At 37.3% G+C, this 20,616-nt stretch overlaps 1 protein-coding gene across 1 annotated transcript in view; it reads left to right on the top strand.

Annotated features, from left to right (window-relative positions):
* The window catches only part of LOC117206151 (sterile alpha and TIR motif-containing protein 1), a 138,666-nt gene that overhangs the window by 100,963 nt on the left and 17,087 nt on the right, over positions 1 to 20,616 (top strand). The window contains 4 exon segments of the mRNA XM_033445227.1: positions 10,666 to 10,800; positions 14,314 to 14,534; positions 15,381 to 15,645; positions 17,689 to 17,856. Coding sequence (XP_033301118.1) covers positions 10,666 to 10,800; positions 14,314 to 14,534; positions 15,381 to 15,645; positions 17,689 to 17,856 — 789 coding nt within the window.

Genomic DNA, 20,616 nt, shown 5'->3' on the forward strand with positions numbered 1-20,616 from the left:
AGAACCAGACTTCCTCTTCGAGTACCTTGGATGCCTCTTCTCCGTGCGCATTCCGCGCCAGTATTCCGACACGGTGACGCAAATCGTGTTCAAGCGGTCGCAAACGGGTTAACAGACCGCTTCTCGGTAGCGATTCGTCTCGTGCCGTTTCTTTGGCTACCGTGTCGCCGCTTCTTGGAACCGTTGCCTCCACTCACGTGCCCCTCTCTTCGAATCCGTGATTGTCCGAATAAAACGAGACTCGACGAATCTCTTACGCAACGGAGAACGTTGTTGATTGAGCGACGATTAAATGAGGTAAACGGGCAATTTAATTGGCGTGCATGGTTAAAGATAATTGAAGAGTTAACCGGTGAAAGAAACGACGATAGGATGAGCTGTGCAAGGTAGCTTCGATAGTTTCAACGTGGGTGGTTACTTCATTTTTTTTATTTTTTTTTAAAAGCTTTGAAATGCTTGGCTATGGCATTAATCTTTCATTTTAATAAATGTGTTTACGGTAAAATATTAGGTATTTTTTAACGCAGAAAGGAAGTCTGGTATCGTCGAATTCGTGATTTGTACACTAAGTTATTTACTACTGGAATATTTACCCGTAGTAAGAGTGCTAAGAGAGTAGGCAACTTGTTCCTCCTTCCGCTGTAATCAGCATCTGTTAACTAAACAACTACTGATTGTTCAGTACGCGATTGTGCGATCGTGATTCATCTTGTCTTTGCTGTATGTAATCGATACTTATCACGCGCTTTATCAGATTCATGTTTAATGAATCATTCCAGTTCCTGTTTCCTCCAACTTCGTTCTGTCTTAATTAAATTTACAACTGATCGTACCTACGTTATCCATCTGTCAAAAAAGAATTATTTTTTAGAATCAAGAAAATTCAATTCAACGTGTTATAACTTTATTAATTATTCTCTATATTTAAGTTCCATTTCTCCATTTCCATCCAGACCCGGTCAAATGACCAGTTCCAAAATTTAATTAAAATTTTGGAACTGACTTCATGTAAATTCCGTTAATTAATCAACTTTTCAATTTTTGTTAATATAAGAATTTACATAAAGTTGGACGAACAAAAGAGATATTGACGAACGTACAATTTTTAATTAAATTTTGAAACCGGTCATTTGACCGGGTCTGGTAAGGTTAGCGTTAAAAATGAAGAGCATTTTTCCAAAGGTAAATTAGGCGAATTTACGACGGAACATCGATCAATTAAGATTCAGGTAAGGCCTTGCGACCTTGAAGCGACGATTTGTGCGACTAATTAATTTGGTCAGCCTTCGAATCATGCTGAAGCAGTTGCCAAATCGAGAGGCATCGGTCCGCAGCGCGCGCTCCACCTAATGATATGTAATCATCGTGTTCCTTGTATCTGTGTTCTCTTATATAAGGCTACAGAATGCGCTGGCCGAATGCCATAAGCTCGATATAAGTGCATCGCCACCGATAATCGTCGAACGCACCATTTTTTTGCGCAATTGCCGATGTCTTAATCGTTTCGATTGACTTTTTGCCCATTCAACTTCTATCGTACACTATGCGTGTAGCTTATGGTCTAACGATGAAACGAAGCGTGGACTATTCCGATCACATTTTTTTTCCTATTAAAGTGGTCAGCTCGAACGAGAAGTTGGTTATTATAATTACCAAAGACAACGATACTGAATGCTGTGTATGTGATCCTTAGCGTGTTGGAATTCAAACGCTGATTATATTTCTCAATATTAATTTATGTGAAGTGGGCAGAAGGAATTCTAGTGAAGCGGTCGTTGAAATTCTTTTGCAGATTAAATTCATTAGATTTTCTTTCAGTAAAATATAGATAAGAATTCGTATTCTAATAATTCGTCCATTCCTCGTGGCGTAAATCTTCTGAAAACTTTTATGAAAAAGAAGGATATAAATTTCGCAAATTTGAAAATTTCGGGTCTTTGGATTTTTGAATTTCTGAACTTCTCAGGGATTTTTTTTTAAATATCTTTTAGTTTCATTTTGATATAAATTAAGATAAATTCTTTTTGTGATACATCATTTTTGGTTAAAATAAACAGTACAAACTATATGCTTCGAAGTTAAGGAATAAGGTCAAACAGCCTACAAACCAAATCCGTCCAACTTTCCTTCTACTTAAAATAATTAATGGCCCCTAAAAGATCCTCAGCATCGATTAATTTCTCATCTAGAACCGGCAATTTGTCACTTTCAACTCGTCAAATGTTACACGGTGCTCTTTCTTCCTCTGATCCGTTCTAGATTCATTGTTCCAGCTCGTGAAGGACTGTTTCAAAGTTCTGGCTGGCGTGAAAGTTTCGCAAACCGGTCCCATAAAGGATCCTTTGGGCTTCCCAAATCGGAAGTACCTCTTGTCTGTTGGTCGAATCGTAAATTGAATATATTCCACTGAAATTAATTTAATTCAATTCGCGTTTTAATTATTCTTACGTGAATCGAATACGAAAGTTGTGCAATTTAAATGAATTTATTGAAAATAAATACGATACAAACGTAATATTTCTGGTGGAATAAAATATCAATGAAATCAAGTAATTTTCAGAAGATCTTGTTGGTGATACTTTGAAGTTTAAATGATATTTTTAGATAATAATTTTTAGAAGGTTAAATCAGTTGTACTGAAATCGTTCGATTGTTTACTAATAAACGTTCATTGAACGCTTTGATTACATCGCAGCCAGATATTTATAAGTACAGTTTCGACAATATCAAAGCTGATAAGAATTATCGATCATCAAAAATTAGGATTAACAAGAATTATCTACCTCTTCTCGGTACAAACTTGATTCGTGGTATTATTAGCCGTTTCTTACATTATAGTATCTTTCATTATATCCAAAATTAAATATAAGAATATTTTAACTGGGTATAGTCTCAATGACTAAACAAGTTTTCCCGTTGCAGATTTCACATTTAATATACGTAATTATTTTTTTTCTAATCGTTGACATTAACTGAAACACGTTTCAGGTTCGAGACCCCAGTTCTTAGAGCTGCTTGACCTTTTTTAAAATTCATAGTTATAAAACTATAATTATAACTTTAATTATAAAATTAAATTTATTAATAATAATTAATTAAATGTTAATTAAATCAGAGAAATCATGATCTCCAACGAATTCGAACTTTGTTTCGATGAGGAGCGGAACATTAGTTTCTACACTAGACGTTAATCGCAATTTCTTCTATTAAAATTTCGACGAATTTGGTTGAACCGTATTTCCCAATAAGATCACCGATTAATTAATTACAAATTCACGATTATTTTATCACTGTTTAGAAACTCTCTGTTTTTTATATTTTCTTCAATTCCCCTTGCAATTTTCCTACCTACACCTAAATTTATTTAATTTTAACCTTCTCTTAAAATTCGAAAGCTCTTTTACCAATCGATTACCCTAATCTGATAAACAATATCACCAATAATCGATTTCCCATTTAAAAAATTTGTCACCATTTATATCTTCATCCAAATCTGCAATTTTATATTTCTTCCGATTCTTCGTTCGATTTTAGTTGATTTAGTACTTGCTTTAGAATTCGTGGCCTGTTATCACGGAATCGGTAAGGTGGATTTTCTTGGCGCGAAATTCCTCCGGTTCTTATCTCTGGTGTCTCAATGCCACGACGAGTCGTCAAGGAATTCCTGCTCTCGGCTAGGCGAGAGAGCTCCTTTATGCGCGTAGAACCGGAGGAACGTGTTTCCTTTGGAACTCACAGAGGACTTCTTTGTTTGAGCGGGCAACAGAGTGTCGCGTCACGCCGTACACACCTTCCATAGCTCGATCGCGAACGAAATCGTTGGAATTAAAAGAAATTTGCGTCATTTCGCGTCATACGTACGATTAGATAAACGAGTTCAAAGTTTAGGAAACTTGTGCAGATGCAAGATTCAATTTTTAGATTCCATTTAAACGTGTCGATTTATTCGAGTGGAAGATGTCGTAGACACACACTGACTCATCGGAGTATTCGAGTACTTGCAGAAACATTTTATGAATATATTATGCGTGTTACGTGAAACATTTTGAAATTTCACTAGTACTCTAACGAAACCCTATTTATCGCGATAAATTGTCGCAAATTTATCGCATTGATAAAGTTTCAAACAAATCTGAAAATGTACATAGAAGGTACAAAATATCTCGGGCAAGTTATATCTTGCAGAAAACAGAAAAGAAAGTATTTAAACAGTCGATCGTCCATTATATCGTGCTGTATATCAATTCCTTGATATACCAAATATATGCATGCAATAAATATCTTACCGACATTTTGATCATCGATGAATCTCTATACGTGATTAAACAAAAGATAAAGTAGGCTACAAAGTTGAAAACCATACGTGTCTTTGCAGAAGAACAGAACAAAGAACTGCGTGAAAGTTCTCAGTCTAAGCGTGTTTATAGAAATTTTATTCTTTCCATTTGAGATACAAATTTTATACGCGTAAATTGCAACATCTCGTTTTCTCTTATAATAAATAAAATACAATGCGGCCAACATTTCCCAAATAATTAACAAAATAATTAAATCCTATTTAGATCTTAAACACGAGACATTGTGCGAGTTATAAAAGGAGCATAAACAATGAATAAAATCAAGATGAAGAGAATCACAGTGGGACGAGGCTCGAATTGGAGCCTTTGTATCGTTGGAAATCCGGCTATAACGCGCGGCACAGCGGCGTCTTCGTCAAGGATTATGAACACGAGCTTACAACCCGTTCGTATACAGACGATTCTCTCGATACAACGACAGTGTCACGAGGCGACGTCTCCGAATCGCCTCTTTGTGTCTGGCGAGAGTCAATACGCCTACAGCTGTCTGCCAATGCTCTCGGTGATAGAACCTTTTGCTTGCTCGAAGCCACACGGAAGCGCCAAGAAACTGTCTCCGTTATACTCAGCTGGAAACCTTGAGACTCCATTCCACACGCGAAATAGACAAGTTATTGTTAAATGACTATGTTTTTAATTGTCTCGATTGAACTTTATCAATGCGTTTGATTAAGTGTCTTTGGGCATCAAGGTTTTTCTTATAGATATTTCAATTGACGAAGATGCACGTGGAATTGTACAAAAGAGCGTTCTTTGTAACCAGACGAACTATTAAGTTGTCATTTATTAGAAAAATATTTGTAAATAGCCTTCACAAAATTTTTGTAGAAATTCTATAATCATTCTACAGCTTGTTCGTCAACGCCGGTGTGACAAAGTCATATGCATAGTTCTCGAAACTTACACAAAGATACTTCATGATATACTTCTTCTTCAGAAACACGTTGACATGATTTTCAAATTTCGCGAGACAAATTTCTATTTAAATTCCATCTCTTCAAGTCTGTTCCTTCAAAATATGAATTTGCGTAAACATCGGCAGTCTGTTAACGAATATCATTAACTTTCTACATTCGTCAATGATACATGGAATTCTTAAATAATCTAGACAATTATCTACGTGATACGAAAACACTCCCAATGAAGCGAAATCAAACAAAGTGAAACACGCGTCACTCGAAAACCATCCAAGAAAATCCTATCACCTGTTCCAACAATAATAGACGAGTCAAGTCGAAGTTATCGATCGAAACAACCTACATAATATTTTCACTATCGATCACATTCTTATCTCGGGACACACGTACCTATGTAATCACGACACGTTCAAACAATCATCAACATCGTGCAACGATACTTGTTCGAATCGTGCCAAGAAAATCTAATCGACTAAAGGAAATCAATGGATCAATGGATCAATGGATCGTGGTAATTGTAACAGAGCGTTTATTGCGCCATTTATGACTCCATAAATCAAATGGCGCCAATCGTTGACATTTATCGTTTCTTTTCTTAACGAACTAGCTGGAAAGAAATTATTTGGTCGCTGACCTATCAAGGCGGCGCGTCGCACGCCGCACCTAACTTCTTATCTATTTCTTTTCGAAAATATTTCTCCTTATCTTTTTTTCTTTCGTTCCGTCTGTTTCGTTTTCCTCTTTGACTTTTTATCGTTGTTTCATCTTCGATCCGTTCACTGAATTTTCAATTCTTACGGCCGACACGTATGTCGAGGACACCCGGTATACTCTCGCCAAAATTCCACGACATTCGACGTCCTGGTTGTTGGAGTTTTCTTACATTCACCTCGTTAGACCGCATTCCAGTCTTTGTGTCCCTCTTTTCCATCGCCCAGCTGCTTACTTTTTCTCCTCTGCTTCTTTCTTCATCGTCGCTCGTTCCTTATACAGTGCATCGAAGATGACTTACGGGATTGGGCTCTGGTTGCCGAGCTTAAGAGGTAATGACGGTAATATCGCTGGTGAAGAGGTTCGTTGTGCAGCGTTTGATATGGTTGGTTCGCGTCTTCTTTCTGAACTTTCTCCGATCGTCTTTTGGGCTCAATATTGTAATTGCTTTACGGTTGAAAGTATCAAATAAAAAAGATCTTTTGTTATACCATAATTGTGGATATTAGAGTTGATTCATATCGTTTCAAGCAGTGTGTGGCAGTCTTAATTACTACACACGAGTAGAAACTATTAGCGAAAATTTTATTACGTGGCCATTTGTTGCATTCGATACTGTTAAATTTTGGTTCGAAGCTGACTTTTCTTACGTGACCGCAAAGTGATTAAAAAATTGTTTGTCAGATGAAGTACCCTGTATATACAAATTATTTCTACAAAAGGTAGCATCGTGATCTTCGTTCTTCCTCCTATATTCAATTTCGACAATATGGAACTTCGAAAAGAGGAAGGTTTAATCACTTCCATTGCAATCTTCTGGTCTCTTTTCCTGGAGTGTCCAAATCTCGAAAGAGTTCCATATGCCATAACCCTCGCTCCGAATACCGACTGGCATACATTCTCAGCTTCCTTCAGTGGTTCGTTCAGTATCACGACAGACGAAAATCCTGACCTGGATTCTCAGACGCGCTTCACTGTGAGCCCAGAACAGTAGATAAGAGGAAACCAACATTCCCTCGAAACGTAAATCAATCGAGGGCTGTCACGAGTCGCTTCTAAACACGTTAGTTTTATAGACAGACTGAAAATAGATAGTGATAGATATACGAGTGTTGTTCCAAAGAGAAATTTTACTAACTTGCTAAATAGTCCAAAGCTTTTCCGGAGTATGATGTAATGTTCTCAATTTCTTGTTTCTTTGTGGCACGGTTTTATCAGATTATAACATATATGATCAAATGAAGCAGAATACAAGGAGCATTAAATATTTTTGCATATTATGTGCACTCTGTACGTTATTCCACATTTAAATATCCCGCAAATGCATAAAGCTTTACAGTCTGGTAATCGATCAGCGATGCATTTTTCTTTATTTTCTACTATTGTTTGCCCTTTTTACTTCTATATTTTCTATTCCACTGTCATAAAGCTCTCGGCTGATCTTCTAATACTTTACAATTGTTATTTACGAGGCAGCCTGTACATGTGACAATTTCAACGTCGTCGTTCTCATACATCGAGAAGCCTATTACGTTCAGCATAAACAAGCAACTTCATGAATTGAATTTTATTCTCCAATTTGAGTTCCAATTGACATGGAGATTCTTAGAAGTCAAACCATAAAATCGATCGATTTTTCGATCCCGTTAATTGCTCCGCTACCCCTTGTTGAAACGGGGGCGGTTGTAAAACTGGGACAACGATAACTCGATTCTGCGAATAACGCGGCACTTTTTGTCTTCGGTCGTTCTAGCATGACGAAAAACTTTCGTCGCTCTCCTCCGCATTGTGTACAGTGTCCAGCCTTTTATCTCTGGCGAAGAAAAAAAAGCATAACTAATAAGATAACGTCTTTACGATCATCCTCGTTCTTTCGTCCATTCATAAAATGGTGCCATCTGTTTTATGTAAGAAATAAAGGAATTTCAAAAATTGACGTTTATTATTGATAGAATTCTTATTAATGACTTTGTAATATCTATATTGGAAATAAAATATTTAAGACTACGAAGGTTTTATAAAAACTATCGCAATGACCAAAATCTCTCATTAAATTTCAATATTATCGAAAAGCTTAACATCAGAATTGCCAAATAATTAATAATCGAAATCGAAATGAATCTTTTACATAAAGATCATTTAAATTTCTTAAAATACGGCGTGAATTTATTAAATTTCTATGAGGCTACAAATTTATCATTTTGTCTATACCAGTAGTTCCAGTATGAGATTCGGACATGAGTGTTTACGTTACGGGGGAGGGGGGTGGTCTTCTTTCTACGCTTTGAATAACAATTATCAGAGATTTAATGCGTTTATTTCATTAATTCACGCGCCATATAATAGTCAAGCACATCTTCGTTAATTTAGTTCATTGCTTTTTCCTAGAATCCCGACGTACGACCTGGTTTTCGTTCTTAATTCGAGGCTTTTCTCACGTGCGCGTTCGCTATGCGGAATTCGTAAGTTCGCGGGGTCGCCGTGGCGGGGAGGGCGGCGCTACGATCGCGGCTCTCGCGGCATCAGCGCGACACAGTCGCTCAGTTCGAGTCTGACCGTCACGCGATACTTATCAATCCGGCTGCCGGTTACGTGTGTGTCCTCAGTGTCAGCCGGTACACATTCTACTCATTCATAGATATACGAAATATAGACTGCGTGTACTCCAGAGCCTTAGAAATATTAGAGATATTTAACGTGATTTCTCTTTCTCTTTCTAACAATTGTTCGTTCCAGCCACAGAAAAGGAACGGAAGACCTCGCTGTTTATCTCTTCTTTTTTGAAACGAGGATCACGCTTTTCATAAGGCATTCGCGATCTATATTTATGTTCATTTATACGTTCTCCAGCATAATCATCCATCGAAATCGATCATCGTTCAATATTCCCCGTTACGAAAGTGACGGATCTGATTAAAAAGTCATCGTTGCGTAATTCGTAGTCAGGATGAAAGAACAATCACACGCGTAGTCAAAAACCACAAGTAACGATGACACGTAAAATTGAACGAATATCGTTCCGTGTGACGCCAGTGCCCGTGCAGATCCGGGAATCGCATCGGGATGCTGCGAGTACATGTCGATCGAGGTTCTCAAAACGATAAGGAGGCAATGGCGGGGAGAAGAAGAGATAGTAAAGAGGAGTAGGTTGCAAGAGGAAGTGTGCGTGCCCTCGCTGAACTGTCAAATGGTTAGTGTTTCGGCCACTCGCGCGCCACTGTGCCCGTTTAAATACCGTATCGTTCTTCTCTTAACCTTTTTATATCACTGATTGAATGATCGTTCGTTGATTATACCAAGTAATTTTGGCCAATTTTCATATGTGACAACTATTTGTACACAATTTATGTAATCAAGTAATGCTTCTTATATGAATGCTTTGTATTTTCTCTGCTATCTTTATCAATTTTTACCTGTGATAAATATCACCGTATAGTCCTTGTAGTTAATACTATAACCTTGTAGTTAATACTATATAACAATATGATAGCGTTCCTTTCATAAACCTTGAAAGTTTTAGGTTTTTCAATATGCATTGATAACTTTGATGTTATTCCATGGTACGATTTAGGTGTCACTAATGTATAGAATTAGTATCAAATCAGGACATTCTAACAACAATTATTGAATTAGCGCTAAACTAATGTCTCGCCTTACTATCACATGTCAATATAGAGTACGCGTGTACTCTCCGTTTACACGTGTACTAAACGCGAGTACACTCTGTTTACATTTTGCCATAGCAGTTTTTTAAACGGGGTACTCGACGTGCGTGTATGCTGGTGTGTTGATACACAAGCGCGAGCGGTATGCGAACGTGTTTCCTTCGGTTCCGTTGACCACAAGGTTCCATTTACGTAACAGACGTGTTGCGAGACTCGCATATCTCGCATGTCTTTTTCCTAGAAACGTCCAAGTGTGCTCGTAAGCCGTACGTGGAATCGAAAGCTTTACGAAGCTTCTTCGTGTCACTTCGATTATTTTTCTTTTTCTTTTTCCTCCTATTCCTCTTTTATTCCTCTCTTATTCCTCTAATACCAAGTCTAACCTCACTCGAACATCGGCACTATGAAACAACGGCAGTGTATTTCTCTAGTTGCATTTCTCGGTCGCGTCATCGAGGTCGAATCTAAGAAAGAACGTATTTACTTCTTGTTTACTGGTCTTCGGTAATCTTCTCAGAGTGCAAGCGACAAACATTCGTTTCCATAATACTTTTCACGCGTTATACCAATATGCTTTCGAAACGCGAGCCAATTAATGAAGCGAGAAAGGCCGACCACTTTTCAACGAATTTTCAAGATCCGGGATCAGCTGGTGGATCGGTCGTGTGCAATTAACGAGCACGTGGGTGGTAGCTGTTCGCCTGATTTCCAGTCGCAGCGACTTTTCACAGTTCGATCATTTGTACTTGGTGTGCCGTACGGTGAACGATAGTACTTGTGTACGACAACAAATTACGATATACAGACTTATGCGAACATTCTGTCGTTAAATTCGCTCATACGATAATAGATTTTTGACACTATTTTTGAGTCGGTATAAATTAGTGCGACGATTATGTTATACGATATTTAATTGTTTTAAATTCGAGAATAAAATGAAATAAATATATCGAAAACAATAGGAACCAGCAATGAAAGTTGATGATTAACCACGTGGTTTATTATTTATTGCAGATGTCGGAGTTCCCAGTGGAGGGAGGGGAAAACGGTGACATGCACACTGTTATGGAGAATTTTCAAAAAAAGAACAACATGGTGAGCGGAAGGAGCCACGTTACCCATCATCCACAGGTCACTTCGTCGTCACAGGTAAATTTTCAATTACATATTTAATTAGTTAATCGTAAAATAAAACACCAAACAAAGTTACATACGTAATAAAAACGAAGAACAAATATTAAGGAATGTATATCAAAAACGATTATCGACAGACTGGATTTTTATGCAAAATATTTGTATTTCAATTAAACTAGACAATTCTAAAGAAGTAGACAATCAAACGGACAATTCTAAATATATAACTATCTGTATGACTAGACTGTATATTTATGCAGATTTATATTTTTCTGAATCTTGTAACAAGTACTATACTTTGAATACTTTATACATCTTTGCATATTTAACGAACTCCGTGTTTTTTACAGAAGTATAAGTGCATAAACATCCGCAATCTATATATATATGTTATGTTTTATATGATCTACATTTTTGTATACGGCGTACATTTTTCTATATTCAATCTCGCGTAAATGCATAAACATTCGCGTAAACACCAATCTAATTGCCAGATAAGTGAAACGAATTTTTAAATAGAAAGAAATCAAAATACAAAAAATTACGTACCAGGCTATCGATTGCACTGAAAGTTTCTAAATGTAACCACTGTTTTGACTGCACGAACTACATCTAATCGTTCACATGTTTCTCTGCCAAGAGCTGGCAAAATTCAGGTCCAAGAGTGAGTTTTAATCGCTGCAACCCCGTCTTCCCTAACGCGTGTCTCTCAAGAATGACTTAATAAGCTGCCATCGAACTTTCTATTTGGAGATTATGACGAAGAATGACCTTTAATTCGACTAGAGCGTCGCGACGCGACGCCTCCCACCCACGCCAAATTTCCCGAATTTCTCGAAAACTAGGAATTATTCTGTCGGGAACGCCTCCCGGTTCCGCGACCAGCTTGAACGAATTTCCAAAATTAAATCGACGTCACTTTTCACCAAGTATCACGCGCCACGTGGCCAGAACAACTCACAGACAATCTTAGAAAGAGAAAATTCTCAACGAAAGCGAAGCGAAAATACCGAGCTATCGTCTTTGATAAGGCATGATCGATATTTTGAAAACCTATTGCGAGTAAAAATATGTTTAATCTCTACGAAGCGTGAGGCGTTTATTATAAGCAGATTTCGAAATAGATTTTATAGTAACAATATAACAGCGTGAAAGATAAAAATTCCTCGATACATTCGTTGCTATTAAAATATGACTAACTGTGTGTTTGTTTTTCGTTTGTTCAAAATGAAACTTTAAGTACACGTCGGTCTTTGTACGCGCCTACTTTCAAATCCTGTTATTTTCTGTTTATTTCGGTCACGGGATATCGCGATTTCTTGAAACAGAATTACCTACACGTTCTCGTTGAAACTATTTATACCTTCGCTTTTTATGGGCACTAAAATTATATATATGTAATTGTACTAAGATAGAATCGTCTGTAGTTGTTATCTGTGTTAGTTGCAATAAGCAAAATCCTCTTGGCACCAATTGGTACACGTGGAAAACGTTGAACCCTCGCATAATTTCGGTCACGTATTTCTTTTCAATCACGTGACTCTGATCCTCGGCAGAAGCTTAAAAAGAAAGAAGATTAACCAAAAGATCGCGAAGAAAATTTGGAATAAGATCAAAATTCGATTGAAAGTAAGGGAGAGTCTAGGGTATCTATTTTATTAAGAAATTATAATATAAAGATCTAGAAACGCGATTCGTTGGTCGAAATCAACCGATTATGCAATGATGTAGAGTCCACGTGTTTCAGTACCGCCCACTGATACCCTTATCATCGAAACATTCTCTTTTAATTACGCCTCGATTCCATCCTTAATGGATTTTCATGTCAGTAAGCTTTCGATACTCATCGGTGTATTTTGTTTCGAGGCAGCGTTCTTGAAAGTGCATTATCGTGATTTATCGGGAATTTAAATAGTTTCTTTTATTTGATAGTCTATTTGCATCGATGAGTCGATTAGACGAAAGTAACGATCGTCGCGTAATCATAATTAGATCGTTTTTGATGCAGTCTGTTGAGTAGGTAATTATTTGAGAATTTCTTACATTCTTTGTATCAATGAGTGGAAAAGAAATTGAAGTTCAGATTATGACTGAGAACTAATGGCTCATTTACCGAGAATTCATTAAGAGATGAACCAGATTTTGAAATGGTATTTGTTAGTTCAAGCATTTAAATGTTCGCAATTTTCAATACGAAAATTCACCTGTGTATTTAAATCTAAATTAGAACGATGAGATTTCGATACAAAAATTCACACACAAGCGATCAAATGATACAAAGATTCATCAGTTTAAAATTTAGTTCTAAATAATTTTACTCTGAACTCTATATTTTCATAACATTTGCATCGTTATCACAAGTGAAACTGAAATCTTTAAAAACTTTGATCACGATCATCAATATCGTACGTACAGTTGCCAGACACTCGAATTAAAAACCGATCTTTCTTATCTCTCTTTTGTCGGAATTCTTCATCTCTAAAGAAATATTCACGTAATCACCGATCTTATGCATCCTTCTCACTTTACGTAATTCTTGCCCACGTGAATTTTTTTTAACCTAACCGAAACCAAACATACGACTTGCAGGCCTGCGATCTTCAAGGATATCATTCTCAAGGATTCATAATCTCTTCATAATCGCTTCTTCCTCGGGACGTTGAATTTACTCGTCGTCTAACGAACGTTCCTAGGAATGTTCTGAGAATCTGTTGAATATTAGAGTTTCCTAGAGTATTTAGAAAATAAATTTACATCGTTTGTTTGGAATAACCATCGAATCGATCGTTGCCACGGCAAATGAATTATTCGGAGTTTGATTTCACTGGAAATAATCCGCTGCGTTCGAATGTCTGATATACAGGGTGTGCCAGAAGTAGAATACTGATATATGCAGCTGATTACGGAGTATCAAGTGTCACATAAAGTTTCTCTAATTTAAAAGCAATTTAAAAGACCGTCTCTGTTGTTTGACATGACATTTCACTTCGATAGTTTATACCTTCAATTACTCGGTAGATTTTTCTACCATCCGATAACGAGAACAGTTCGATAATCGAATCTTTCGTCGCGCCGTGTGATCTTTTATATCATCGAGTGCTTAAAATTTTTCTCCGCGTACGATTTCTATTTAAAATTTCCTCTTTGTCAAATTTCAAATACACAAATACGAAACGTAAGTTCTGATCTACCTTCCCTAAAACACTGTCATCTAATTTCCCTGAAACAAATCAGATCACCGAAATTACATAATTTATCGAGAAACGTAAGTTTTCGCAATACACGCACAATAACCGTGAAAATGTCATGGATTGGGTCCAAACAGCTTAACAAGAACGAAAAATCTGTGAAAAGTGACTGGGACGATTCGCGTGAAAAACAGAGACCAAAGGTGTGCTTTGAGAGAGCGGTTACAAAAAAAAGAGAGAGAGAATGAGAGTGAGAGAGGAAGAGCCTGAGACGAATAGGCGAGAGTGAGTCATCTCACGTGGATTTTAAATAGAACGTAAACGGCTTTTGACTCGGCAGATGCTGACGACGAACCAGAGCCAGAGCAGCAGCAGCAGTTCGAGCAGGGTGGCCAAATCCTCGCAGAGGATTCTTACCTCGTCTTCATCGAGTGAGATGAAAGCAAGCTCCATGAAGAGCGACCTAAGAGAACTTCAACGCGGCATATCCGAAATGAAGAACAATATTTCCACGAACTTTTCACAACGATTGCGAAACAGCATGGAGAACCTCGTGGATAGGTAGGTCCTTTAAATTATTATTGCTCTTTATATTCGTTTTACGTTCGTTTATATATTTAGTAAATTGTTTCATTGATTTATGATGATCGATCATCTTGTATACGCGTGGGGATCACTATGTTGTTATTGTGATAATTTGTTATTCGTGTTTAATATCGGTGCGACAATTCTAAAAGTATACTTTGTAATAGTAGAAGCAGTGAGAGTCGCGAATCTCGAATTTTCGCTTAGAGGAAGTTCCGCCATACGTTTCTTGACATTTGAAATGTTGAGGACAGATAAAATCTTTGATATAATCAATGTTAAGATTTTATATAAAACTCGAGATTAAAAAACGATTTATTGTGGTTGATTGGGAAATTAGGATTGTTACGAACGAAGATAAAAGTACATTTGAGAAAATTTGCAAAAAATCAATCCTATCAAATCAAGGTAAATGAAATTAATAGCAATTTCTCGTGCCATAGAGTGTCTAGGAGAAATCTTAAATTGACATCTTACCAAGAATACCACTGAGCTGTCAAAAATCTTCAAATAAATTGTCGTATAAAATTTAACGAATCCTCCGTATAGGATTAGATTTCTATTAAATTGTCGTGCAAAATTGGAACGTGCAATGATCGAAACCTCACGAATTGAAGAGTCTCTGCGACTAGACTCGATTTCTCTCTCGTAATCAGCAAAGTCACGTCCACCGCGTTATTTATAACCGGCAAATTCCCGTTTTAGCCGCGTGCTAAGCGATTATTTTCAAAGCTTCTCTCGCGTTCCTCGCATCGCATAAACACGAAACGCGCGAAAATCTGCTCGTAATCCTTACAAAATCCAGTTTTGTATTTTTCACAGAGATGGAAACGGGACGGAGGAAGGTGACTTGACGGAGCCACTGGTGACGTTTCCGGATCCTGACACTCCACCACCCGCCACGGGAACAGTTACGTTAACAGGAGGTTCACCCTCGCAATTGAGCTCTCTGAACTCACTGAATAATCTTCACAATATGAGTCCACCGATCAGCATGTCGAATATCTCGAATATGACGAACCTACCTGCTGGACAGGAGACGATGAAATTCGAACAGAAAAAGATGACAAGTGCTTCCAAGACGAAGGTAAGATGTTTGGTATTCTCGTTTTACAAATTAGATTGAGGATAGCGAGCAGCTCTCTTGTATAACGATAATAATAATAATTTAGCATACGATAATATTAGTAAAAGTCACAAATTACAAGTTTGATCCTGTCTCTTTCAATTGTGCAATTATACGTCAAGTAGAATTGATTAATTTGTAACATTTACGTGTACAGCGTCACCTGTTTTATTATCAAGTTTATTATGAAAGAGGATTTATTAGTATCGCTGATAATTTGCAATTTGTGGCTTGTAAAATTTCATTAACAATATTGGCTCAATTGTACAAGGACGTGATTTGAATATCAAATGGCAAAATAGAGATAGTGATTCAGATGTTTGGTACTTTTGTTTTGTAGATTAGGTTGGTGAAAGATAGAGAAGCAGTATTTTGATGACTAAAAATTCCTAAAAATAGGAAAGTAATTCGGGTAAAAATTTGGCTTTCTTTGGGATTTTTAATCAAGTGAAGTGCCATACTGTGTTGATTTGTGTTACACAGAGCAGTTTGGAAGTTATAGTATGGCAGTTGAAGAATTGAAAGTACTCAGTTTGCAGTTTATCGTCAGTAAGGTAAAACACAAAATTACAATTCACGTGTCACGTAAGAACAAAGCCAAATCCTGCAACGAACAATTTCTACTGTGTCTTTGTACTTGTTATAAAAAACGATCTTATCTAGACATTCAATTTATCTTTCATTTTTTTAAAACACTAATCGATAAAGAGCTTAAAAACTTAAAAAGGAAACAAGGAAAAAGCGATGTATAGTATTACAATAAATTATATTTTATCGATTCAAGAATTTTTTCAAAGTTATGAAATATAATGCAATACGATGCAATACATATAATATAATATAATACATTCTAAATCTCGCCAAGTCTCGTGATCATTTTATTATTATAAGCTTAGAAGACTTAGAAGCTCTAATTGTGACAATTTATCGATGAAAACTTAGTTTTGGAATCGAATCATTTTCTGTTCGAAATTGCGCGTGAAATAATCGATGTCTCGTGGAGATCGCGATGCTGCGCAATGTTTGGCCGAAGGTGCGGTTTCCTCTAGGTAGTCTAGGTCAAGGACTTCGAGTCTATCTCTAGGTAACTCCTCTAGCCAAGCTATCAGTGACGTATCTATTCGCTGTGTACATCTCGAAACATGGTATAATCATCCAAGATGGCATTTCATTTTTCATAATATTATTATACGTAATAGTATTATGCGTAGAATGATAGTCGGTTTCGTGCCGTTTATTTTTAATCGACGAATGTCACGCCTTATTCCCTTAGGAGCTGAACTCTTTCCGCTTGAATTATATTTTTAACTTCACTTCCGTCATGGCAAGGTCGGTGTTTCCACCCTCTTTCGCAAACTTCGAATAATACAGTCGAAAAATTAACGATCCTCCATCAATCCCTTCAGTCTCATTAACCTTTCTAAATCATTTACGTCCTGAGTAAAATTTCACACGTGAATATTTTTCAAGCGAATTTTTATTTTTCCTGAAAAGTTTTTTCCGTCCTACGTACGTCTGTTTATTGGATCTAAATCTTCTTAGAGCCAGACGCATACCAATGCCATTTAACGAAATTAGACTTGTGTCTGTCCATTGAGCGTAAATCTCCGTAGAACCAGACAACTTGCGCCAATGCCATTTGGCGCGATTTTGGACAGAGTTTGGACATCTGAAGACAATGTTTCGCTTTATTCCACAAATTCTGCGTTTCTCTTAGCAAACGTGTGATACCTCCTCGCTGAGTCCAATCACCCTACCATAGGGTTGTTCGAATCATTTTCTCGTTTTTGATAGTTTCTCTTGCTGGACCCTGGAATACACGACATTTTCTCATTCTTTCGTTGTTACACGAAAGACTGATTACATCTCATAACATACGAGTTTGATCATTCTGTGCAAAGACGAAAGTTAGGTTACAAGATGTCGAAGGTTGGGCGACTGAAAAATTAACCGATTTTACTGTAACATGGACATTTATTAATCTTCGATTCGTTTGAATTGCAGGTTGTTACGGACGGCTTTAGCGCTGAAAAGGCGACGGCAAATAGCGCCGAGATGAGAGCTTTACAAGCTGGCGACGTCTCGTACAAGGAGCAAAGCGCCGCGACGGCGGCCAGGGCGCGCGTCGAACTCGATGGCGTCTCCGCTGAGAAGAGCGTCGCCGCTGCAAGGGTGAGTTTACCATAAAATTGTCCCCGACAGTTTGATAAACTCTCGCGTATTCCACATACATTAGAACCTTTTAACTTGCTGTGAAGATCGTGATAAATCATCCTAATAAGGTGGCGCATAGCGAGAACCAGAATAGGCAGATATGTAAGAATGAATTTATTCGTTAAACGCGAGCTTTAGGAGCTAGCTGTAGAATTTCAATAAAGATTCTTTATCTCTTGCGAGCTCTACGATTGAGATCTGGGAATTCCAGAATTGAGGTCTAGAAATGTGATGTATTTCACTCTTAACCCTGCAGTGTTATTAATACGTAATTCGACAAAATAATATAAAACAAAAAACGTTGTGCGTCTATTATTTCCTCATAAAATGAAAGAAACTTTTCGGACAATTTAATAGATATGTATAATTGCTTTCTTAGTATGTTGGGAAACTTTGTGCTATGACAGTAAGAAAATTTTAATATGACACCTAATAGATATGTATAATTGCTTTCTTAGTATGTTGGGGAACTTTGTGCTATGACAGTAAGAAAATTTTAATATGACACCTAATAGATATGTATAATTGCTTTCTTAGTATGTTGGGGAACTTTGTGCTATGAAAGTAAGAAAATTTTAATATGACATACGAATACGCAATGCTAATGGTCACAAGTTTGATAATAGAACAAATGAAATTCAACAACCAAACTATCCTATCGATGGGAAGTTATAAGATTGAGAAAGAGGAGTTTGCTCTTACGATTCTTCGATTCGCTAATGATACGTTGTAACGATTCGCTAGAAATGATTATACAAGAGAGCGCACAATGTACGAATAACAAAGAACTGCCGTTTCTTCGAAATATCTGAAACGAAAATGAATAGAGCTTGCAGTTGTAGGATCAAAAAATAAATAATCCATTCACAAAGAGCGAATTGTAACATCTATAGATAGCAGAACACTTGCAGCAGTCTGTGTCCAATAAGATTTAGAATTTATTCACACGAAGTGAAACCTATTTTCCTCAAACTCGCTGTAAGTATCTTTCGTCTATTGTTATCGCCGCGAATGTAGTTGGAAAGCAAATATCGCGATATCGGTTGGTTCCGGACGATTCACCGGAAGGCGTTGCACTGGGTGCGGCCTAAACTCAACTCGCGTACAATAGTTTGGCACGAAACTGACCGAGCTAGCAGAGAGGAACTTGCCTTCCCTTGGGTCGTTGACACGATCGCTTCTCCTTGCTGATGATCTCTCGCGTTCGAACACCGACTGTTCTCACGCGATCGACGCATAAACATTTTCTTAAACGTCTCCGATGTTCGGGGAAACGCCGAGCCATTACTGCATCGTTGGAACTTCGGCACACGCGTCACCACGAGAGAAATCTGGAAGAAGATTCAACTATCGATCTGATTATGATTCGAAAAATGATCTTCTCACGGAATTAATAAAGCGTTTCTTAGCGATCTTTTTCTTCTAACGATGTTGGCTTTAGGATTGCTCGCCTAAAAAAGATAGAAACCAGATTAAATCAGAAGAAAGAAATCATGGAATTTTTAGAGAATTGAGAATTTACCATTGGAAATTACCATTCTGTCGCATCTTTCTGCGCTTGTAATCATTTCTATCGACAATAATCCGAGAGTAGTTTAACAAGAAATCGTTTCAAGTATACTAAACTAAGATAATTTTCTCTTAATAAATTAATCTTCTAATCGCGTTTCTTTTCATCCTCCGGCGACAAAACATCAACCGAGTTATTCGATCTTCCTAATTAATTATCAAACAACATCGAACATTATTATCCGAGCTTCTATTTCAGTATCATCAAACAAAAATAATCAAGAAGGTTCGATCTAATTAACAACTGCCCAATTACAAAGTGTTTCGTCTAAGATAATAATAACAAGCGCGGAATATTCTTATAATCACTCGGTTCTATATATATGGCCGATTTTCGAGAAACGCCGATAGCTTATCTTGAATCGGTCAACAACTGTCGTTATTATTTATTCATCCTCGTCTCAACTTCTTCCTACATGGTGTGCAATGTCGAAGTATGTTCCAAGAACGCGTTGAAAGTATGTAGGTTTGTGGAATGGGGTTATTTGTCCGGTGAAAATCGTCGAACTCGGATAGACCGCGAATCACAGGGCCTCGTTGTCGATTATGCGAACAACGTAACTCGTTTTCACCGGATACTCGTCTATTTACGCAACGTCCATGCGCTAAATTTAACCAGCGTTTTTCACCAGGCCACGTAGCTTTTGAGTCAGCTAGGGAATTTTTGACACAGAGCCACTGACTGCTACCACGATGCACGATGTTGTGTTGCTGTCTCAATTTATCGATGGCAATTCGACGTCCTGTTACGTCTCTTCCTCGCTTTCTCTTTCTGTCTTTTCCCTCTTGCAATGTACAACCAGGTTAGGTTTATCTCTTTCTTGGAAGCTGGGGTTAGGTTAGGTTGATCTTCCTTTGAAAGGTAGAGTCAGGTTAGGTTGATCTTTCTCTGGAAGTTAAGGTTAGATTAGGTCGATCCTTTTTCAAACATAGGGTAGGTTAGACGAATCTTTTTTTTAATACTGCGATAATTTGAATCTCATTGTGACAAAATGAACAATCCCTTACAATGTATCTTGTACATTTCTCGTTACAGGATACCATATTAACTGTAGATGCATTATTTTCTTAAATTGTTAGACTATGGTTTGCTAATAATAAGTAGATGAAGTTATAAATCGCTAACGTAGATTTTGACAGTAAGACAGT

The sequence above is a fragment of the Bombus bifarius genome, unplaced genomic scaffold, assembly GCF_011952205.1.
Source record: "Bombus bifarius isolate JDL3187 unplaced genomic scaffold, Bbif_JDL3187 scf7180000007996, whole genome shotgun sequence".
NCBI lineage: Eukaryota > Metazoa > Arthropoda > Insecta > Hymenoptera > Apidae > Bombus > Bombus bifarius.